General features: G+C 50.7%; 1 protein-coding gene across 1 annotated transcript; it reads left to right on the top strand.

Moving 5' to 3' along the window:
* The first annotated feature begins 262 nt into the window (after positions 1-262).
* LOC129401626 (class I histocompatibility antigen, Gogo-B*0102 alpha chain-like) lies at positions 263-6638 on the top strand. Its single transcript, XM_055124352.1, has 9 exons — positions 263-290; positions 3546-3635; positions 3853-4122; positions 4298-4576; positions 5134-5409; positions 5534-5650; positions 6083-6115; positions 6249-6296; positions 6443-6638. Exons 1-9 carry the CDS (start codon positions 263-265, stop codon positions 6445-6447), a joined length of 1146 nt encoding a protein of 381 aa, XP_054980327.1. The 3' UTR covers positions 6448-6638.
* Positions 6639-8201: the final 1563 nt, after the last annotated feature.

The raw sequence follows: 8201 nt of genomic DNA, 5'->3' as shown, positions 1-8201 counted from the left end.
TCTCTGCTTCCTGAAAGAATCTCCCCTTGAGAAAGCCCATTACAAAGATGTTTTTCCCATGAACCAAGGTCCTTGGATGTGTAAAAGTCTATCTTGGATAGATTAAAGTCATTAGGTATTTGCCCGAGGAATATTGTTCTGATGATTATGGATTCTAAGTAATAAATATGATTCATAGAGAACAGTCAGGGCTCAGTCCAAAGGCTGTGAGCCCCCTCACCACATGCTTTTTGCTCCCATTTCTGCCTCTTTCTTAGTCCTCATGGCATCCCTGGTTCAGGCCTGCTCAGGTAGGGCTGGTCCCCAGCATAAATCTAATATGGTTTTTCTTCAAAAGACTTTCTAGGGGTTGGTGAAATAGTATAGCAGGTAAGGTGCTTGCCTTGAACCTTTCCAGAAAGGGGTTCTATTGCCTGCATCCCATATGTTCCCCTGAGCACTGCCAGGAGTAATTCCTGAGTACAGAGTCAGTGAACATCACTGGGTGTGACCTCTTGCTCCCCACAAAGATTTCCTGTTAAAATTAATTTGTTGTTGATATTATTCCAGTTGAAGTCAATGTCAGGCATTAACTCTGCAGGGGAGATATCACAAAGGTAAAGCACTTGCCTTGCATGTGGCCAATACGGGTTTGATCCCCCACACCACATATGGTCCCATGAACCTGCCAGGAATGATCCCTGAGCACAGAGCCAGGGATCACTCCTGAGCGCTGACTGGTGTAGCCAAAAGCCAAAAGCAAAACAAAGTCATCATTACCAACAATAAAGGGGCTTTAAGTCAGAGTCCTCACACGGCAAACACTGACAGGCATAACCTTAATGCACAGAAGCATCTCTGGCATCCTCAGGAACTTGTAAGATTGTAGCGAGATACCAAAACGAAAACCATAGTAAATTGCTGACAGTCTCAGCCCTGGACAAGGGGAAACAGTGTGACAAAGACCAGGTGAGGGAGTAGGTGAGAGGGCGAAGTCCCGGGTCCCAGTTGTGGCTCCCAGTGTCCCCTGGGTGGTATTGGGTGCAGGAGATCAGGCCTGGGGATTCCTGGTCTCCCCAGTTTCACTTCTCTCTGCAACCTGTGTCTGCACCTTCTGCCCAGATACTCCTGACACATCCCCAGTCTTCACTCCTCTTGGGCGTCGCTGTCTAGATCAGCCAATCAGAGTCCTCGCGGCTCTCTTTATAAACTGATGGGGACCCCAGAAGAGTTAGGAAAGGTCGGATACTTTGACTATGTGGGTGTCGTGACCCCTTCTTCTGCTGCTTTTGGGGCCCTGGCCTGACCCAGACCCAGACCAGAGCGAGTGAATGCAGGGTCAGGAGGGGAGTTCATTGTGGGGAGTAAGGGTAGGAACTGCCAGTCACTAATGTAGGACCTCTGAGAAGTTGTTTCTTGGTTTCCCTGCCCGGATGCCCCCCCAAATGTTCCTCCTTGTACCCCCCCAACCTTCAACTCGTCCCACACCCCTAAGTCTCACCCTTCTTGGTCCCTTCCTGTGGGGTCCCCCCTGCGGGCATCATCCTGTCCCGCAGGGAGGACCCTTCGTGGGGCTAAGGAGGGGACACAACCGAACGAAGAGACGCAGAGCCAGAAGGAGGAGGAGGGAAAGAGTTTATTCACAGCAGTTACAATACTTATATCTCTTGGTGGGAGGGGGTGGTATGCATGCTTGGACCCCCATAGGAACAATAGTAAAATGCAGATCAGACATGGGCGTTGGGCAGATCAGGCATGGGCGTTGGCTAGTGAGAGAGGAATGGCGAACTGATAAGATCAGTAAGGTCAGCAGTGGTGACCTTGTTACCAGAATCCCAAGTAAGCCTCCGTTTGACTAGAGGATAAGAGCCGGGCTTGTAAAATGGCTCCGTACACCTTCCCCCCTTTTGAAAAAAATTTTTATTAGTGAATCACCATGAGGTACAGTTACAAATTTATGAACTTTCATTTTTGCATTAGTCATTCAGTGATCATTTACCCGTCCCTCCACCAGTGCCCATTCTCCTCCACCAATGATCCCAGTATCCCCCCCCACCCCCACCCCATCCCCCACCACCCCACCCCACCTCTGCAGCAGGGCATTCCCTTTTGTTCTCTCTCCTGTTGGGTATTGTAGTTTGCAATAGAGGTATCGAGTGGCCATTGTGTTTGGTCTATAGTCTACTTTTGGCACTCATCTTTCAACCCGAATGGATCCTCCCAACATTTCCTACTTGGTGTTCCCTTCTCTATCTCAGCTGCCTTTTCCCCCAGCATGTGAGACTAGTTTCCAAGCTGTAGGGCAGACTTCCTGGTCCTTATCTCTACTACTCTTGGGTGTTAGTCTCCCATTCTGTTACTTTATATTCCACAGATGAGTGCAATCTTTTTATTCTGTCTATTTCTGACTCATTTCACTTAACATGGCATTTTTCATGTTGATCCACATATGTGGAAATTTTATTACTTCATCTTTTGTGACAGCTGCATAGTATTCCATTGTGTAGATGTACCAAAGTTTCTTTAACCAGTCATATTTTGGGGCACTCAATTCTTTTCCAGAATTTGACTATTGTAAACAGTGCTGCAATAAACATACAAATGCAGATGTCATTTCTACTATATCTTTTTGCCTCTCCAGGATATATTCCCAGGAGTGGTATTGCTGGGTCAAATGGGAGCTCAATTTCTAATTTTTTGAGAATAGTCCATATTGTTTTCCAAAAGGGCTAAACCGGTCGGCATTCCCACCAGCAGTGAAGGAGAGTCCCTTTCTCCCCACATCCGCACCAACACCGGTTGCTTTTATCTTTTGTATGTGGGCCAGTCTCTGTGGTGTGAAATGATATCTCACTGTTTTTAATCTGCATATCCCTGACGATTAGTGATGTAGAGCATTTTCTCATGTGTCTTTTAGCCATTTGGATTTCTTCTTTGAGAAAATTTCGGTTCATTTCCAACCCCCATTTTCTGATGGGGTTGGATGTTTTCTTCTTGTAGAGTTCAAACAGTGCCTTCTATATCCTTGATATCAAGCCCTTATCAGATGGGTATTGGGTGAATATCCTTTCCCATTCTGTAGACTGTCTTTATGTTTTGGTCACAGTTTCTTTTGAGGTGCAGAAGCTTCTTAGTTTAAGATGGTCCCATTTGTTTATCTTTGTTTTCACTTGCTTGGCCAGTAGCACATCATCTTTGAAAATACCTTTAGCTTCAATGTAGTGGAGGGTTTCGTGAACCTTGTCTTCCATGTACTTTATGGATTCTAGTCTGATGTTGAGATCTTTAATCCACCTTATTGGTCCCTCCCCCCTTTCCCGTCCTTTGAGACCCCTTCGACCAACACTGCTGGGGGCGTGGGGGGGGGAAGGTTATGCCAGGTCTCACCCCTTCCCCTCCCCCAGGCTCCCACTCCCTGAGGTATTTCCTCAGTCCCCAAGCAGGTGTTGGGGGCCAGAAGCTCAGGGCTGGAGATTTCCGGGGTCCTCTAAGTTTCACTTTCACTCCCATTGGTGTCTTCTCAGGACACCAATCAGCCAATCAGCATGACCCCTGTCTCCCGGTAGATAAGACTCCCAAGACCCTGAAAATGTGGCTCTTGGAGCTCTTAACCATCCAACCACAGCTGGTATTGGTCCTGGCTCTGACTCAGACAGGTGAGTGCGGGTCGGAGGGAAGTTTGTTTCAGCGAGTGGGGACGCGACCAGCTAGGAACTCTAACCCCTAGGAGGAGCCTCTCCATGGTCCCCAGCAGATGTCCCCCGTTCCCCAACCTTCAAATCCTGCACGCAAAGTCTCTCCCATCTCAGTCCCTCCACCGCGGGGCTCCAGGACCGAGGGTCGGACCGGGTCTCACCCATTCCCCTCCCCCAGGCCCCCACTCCCTGCGGTACTTCCTCACCGCCATTTCCCCGCCCGGCGGCGGGAAACCCCGCTACATCGCAGTCGGCTACGTGGACGACACGCAGTTCGTGCGCTTCGACAGCGACTCGGCGAGTCCGAGGATGGAGCCGCGGGCGCGGTGGGTGGAGCAGGAGGGACCCGAGTACTGGGAAGGGGAGACGCGGAGAGCCAAGGACGCCGCAAAGAATTACCGAGTGAACCTGAAAATCCTGCGCGGCTACTACAACCAGAGCGAGGCGGGTGAGCGCGGCCGGGCAGGGACGAGCCAACGCGGGGACGGGCCTGGTCGACCCAAGGCGGGTCCGAAGGTCCCCGAGACTGGGAGACCCGCCTCGGACCCCTGACCGGGAGGCGCCGCGGGGACTGGCCTCGGTTTCGTTTTCGGTTCGGGGTTAATCTGTGCGGGGCGGGTTAGACTCTCACACCTACCAGAGAATGTCCGGCTGCGACGTGGGGTCCGACGGGCGCCTCCTGCGCGGGTACAGTCAATACTCCTACGACGGCGCCGACTACATCGCCCTGAACGAGGACCTGCGCTCCTGGACGGCGGCGGCGGGCACGCAGGCTTGGAGAACCCAGCGCAAGTGGGAGCAGGGGGGTGAGGCTGAGCACCACAGGGACTACCTGGAGAACATCTGTGTGCCTTGGCTCCGTAGATACTTGGAGAACGGGAAGGACACGCTGCTGCGCGCAGGTACCGGGTCCCGGATGGTGAAGACCCCTGAACTCCCCTGGGCGTGGCAGACTCCCCACAAGGGGGAAGATAGTGGGGGCTAGTGTCCAAACAGTCCTTCTCCTCTGGCCAGGAGAGGAAGGGGCCCTCCTGGTTTCAATGTCCGGTGCTACAGAGAGACTTGCCCCCAGGCCTTCCCTGTCTTCAAAACAGCATGAGGACCCTGGCCTCCCTGCTGGGAGGGGAGACCTTCTCTGAAATAACAGATCTCGGTTTCCTTGGGTTGTTGGGTTCCAACAGTCACTCTGAACCCAACTTTCTTACATTGTTTTCTCATCACCTGAGATCTGACTGTTTTTCTCAGACATTCATCCTCCACCCAGGTCAGGACCAGAGTCAGTGTTCTCCTGAGAGACCTCAGCCTCCTACCCAAACCTTATTCTGAATTTTGGAATAGGATTTTACCAATTTCTTGAGTCAGCCTGGGTTTTCTGCCTCCTTCTAACAAACCAATTATCCTGTTCAACCTCATTCTGAGGGTGACCCAAAGTGTGAATTTTCTCATTTTTCCTCCTCAGAAGCCCCCAAAAGACACATCACCCACCACCCCTTCTCTGACCAGGAGGTCACCCTGAGGTGCTGGGCCCTGGGCTTCTACCCTGCCGAGATCACCCTGACCTGGCAGCGTGATGGGGAGGACCTGACCCAGGACACAGAGCTGGTGGAGACCAGGCCTTCAGGGGATGGAACCTTCCAGAAGTGGGCGGCTGTGGTGGTGCCTTCTGGAGAGGAGCAGAGATACACGTGCCGTGTGCAGCACCAGGGGCTGCCGGAGCCTGTCACCCTGAGATTGAGTAAGGAGGGGGACGGGGCACAGAGCCTGTTCTCACAGGAATCAGGAGACTCTTCTGGGGAGCATTAGAGGGTTAGGACTGAGTCCCGGGGGTCAGACCCTCTCCTTCCTTCCTCCCTTCCCAGAGCCCCCATCTCAGCCCACCATCCTCCCTGTGGGCATCATTGTTGGCCTGTATCTCCTCGCGGCTGTGGTCACTGGAGCTGTGGTGGCAGCTGTGACCACCAGGAGGAAGCACTCAGGTAAGATGGTGGCAGGGGAAAATCTGTCCAATAAAGCAAGTCTTGAGTCTTGTCCCACTCTGGGGGTCTCCCCTTGTATTAGTTCTCCTGCCTCATTAGCGGGAGCACCAACCGCCCCTGTGCTGTTGCTCTCACTCCCCTGTTTGTGTGCCGCTCTCAGGTTTGCTCAGGAAAGACACTTTCACCTCCATAAGCTGGGGATGAACCTGGTTCCCAGGGTCCCAGGTCACAGGGACTGACTGTCCTTGTGAGCACAGAGCACCAGGACGAGGCTGGTCAGTCCAGGAGCATCTCCTTCCTGCATGTTTCCTGGTCCTGCCCTCAGTCTTCAGAGTTCTGACGCTTCCCTGGGGTGTGGGCCTAGAGAGCTGCTCTGTGGGCTCAGGACCCAGTACTCTCCCCGACCTTCCCTGGGCTGTTTACTTCCCTCAGGTGGGAAAGGAGGACAGTACACTCAGGATGCAAGTAAATGTGGGCAGGGCTGGGGCCCTGGAGCCCTGGATAGAGACCAGAGTCCAGGGGGAGCTCCTGCACCCCAGGTTCCTCCTCTCATTTCACCCCCTGGGGCTCTGACCTTGTCCTATTCATTCCTCCCCAGACAGCGACAGTTCCCAGGGCTCTGATGAGTCTCTCTCAAACCCTAGAGGTGAGACTCTGGAGGCTGGAGTGGGTGGGATTGGGCAGAGGGGACAGGACTGGGTTTGGGGGTTCTTTGAGAGGGATGCTGGGAGCTTGCTCAGGATGTCACAGTTCTGTGACTCACCTGACTCTCTTCATTCTTTTCTCTTACAGTGTGAAACAAGTGCTCTGTATGAGGCTGAGGAATGCAAAATTTCCTCACATTTTTATGTTGTGACAAGAATTGTATGTATTCTCAAGCCATGGGACTTGACTGTGTCTGTTGTCCAATCACATACTTTGAGGGGGGAGTCTCGCCCAACCCTGGCTAGCAGGCCCTCCCCACAGTTACCTGTGTTCTCCTCCCTAATGTTCTGGTCCCAAGCAGAAAAGGCGAGACTTGGTCGTCTCCATCTGGGTTGACTTCCTATTTTGTCTGAATGATATTTCTGAATAAAGAATTTGCAGTTTTTTACTAATTCTTGTTTTATGGAATTGAGAGACTAATAAAGGATATCCCTAACATTTGAGAGGGAATAATGGAAATTCTGAGACCTTCCCAAGATACACGTGTATTATCTGTTTGAGTCTGTGACAGGCGGCACAGGAGAGGCTGTGGGATGAGCAGGGACAGAGCCTGTGCCCAGTCTGTCTCAGTTCATTGCAGGCTTTGATGTCATCACTCAGCAGTCTGGGTCACTTTTTCTCTTCCTTGTCCTGGTCCCTCAATAGCACCTTCTCTCACCAGGGCCATTATCACACAGACTCAGGTAACACCTTGGCCTCATCCTGTCCCAGGACAGTGAACAGTGAGGGCTTCAGCTGGTCAGTCTAGACTCAGGCCTCGGTGTTCTCCTCAGACATAGCTTTCTATTTGTTACTTCTGTGGAGGGCTGGAGCATTAATAGTACCGGGGTAGGGCGGCCAAACAGGTTCGATACCTCCATGCGTCTCATGAGCCCAGCAAGCTGCTGAGAGTATCACACCCGCAGAGCAGAGCCTAGCAAGCTACCCGTGGCTTATTCAACATGCCAAAAACAGTAACAAGTCTCACAATGGAGATGTTACTGGTGCCCGCTCGAGTAAATCGATGAACCACTGGATGACAGTGCTACAGTGCCACTTCTGTGGAGGAAGCTGCCTGTTTTCTTGAACAAACATTCACGGCTCATTCTTTCTGTGTTTCTCCATCTCTGAGCCTCAGGAGGCATTTGCCTGTCACTGTCCTCTCAAGACACAGCACAGCCACTGCGCATAGAAGTCTCTGTGGTATCAAGAGGTGAATTTTCATCTGAAAGATCAGTGAAAGCAGGAGTTGGTTTTTTGGAAAAAATAAACCAAGTAAACCACTGTCGAGACTCAAAAATAAAGACAAAGAACCTTAATAAACTCCTGGTTCTGCACTCAGGAATTTCCCCTGGTGTTGCTCAGGAGACCAGATGGGATGCTGGAAATCGAACCCGGGTTGGCCGTGTGCAAGGCTATCGCTCCAGCACCATGGACAGTATTTTCGTATATATAAATACTGTCAGTATTTATAATAAAGTATTTATATAAAATTAAAATAAATAAAGACAGTATTTTGATCTATTCAGAGATGAAAATCAGGCAAAATTTCCAGCCATTGGTGGGAATTGTACACCAGTGAAGCAATGGGTGTTGAAATATTATATGACTGAAACCGGGTCATGAACAACTTTGTAACTGTTTCACTGGGATTCAATTAAAAATAATAATAAAATAAAGAATAATAATTATAATTTTAAAATTCCCAGTCTTGGAGATTGTGTAGGAAGGGACAGGCTTCACTGTAAATATAATAATCAAGTAAAGTGTTTAAGTTAGATTTCCGTAACTGCTGTGGGGAACATGACCCAATTTTATAAGTGTGTGGGGACAAGGGCAGTAGCTATTTTCTTTTTTGTTCTTAAGA

This window comes from Sorex araneus, chromosome 2 (assembly GCF_027595985.1).
Source record: "Sorex araneus isolate mSorAra2 chromosome 2, mSorAra2.pri, whole genome shotgun sequence".
Classification (NCBI taxonomy): Eukaryota; Metazoa; Chordata; class Mammalia; order Eulipotyphla; family Soricidae; genus Sorex; species Sorex araneus.
This window is presented reverse-complemented; position numbering and strand designations above follow the sequence as displayed.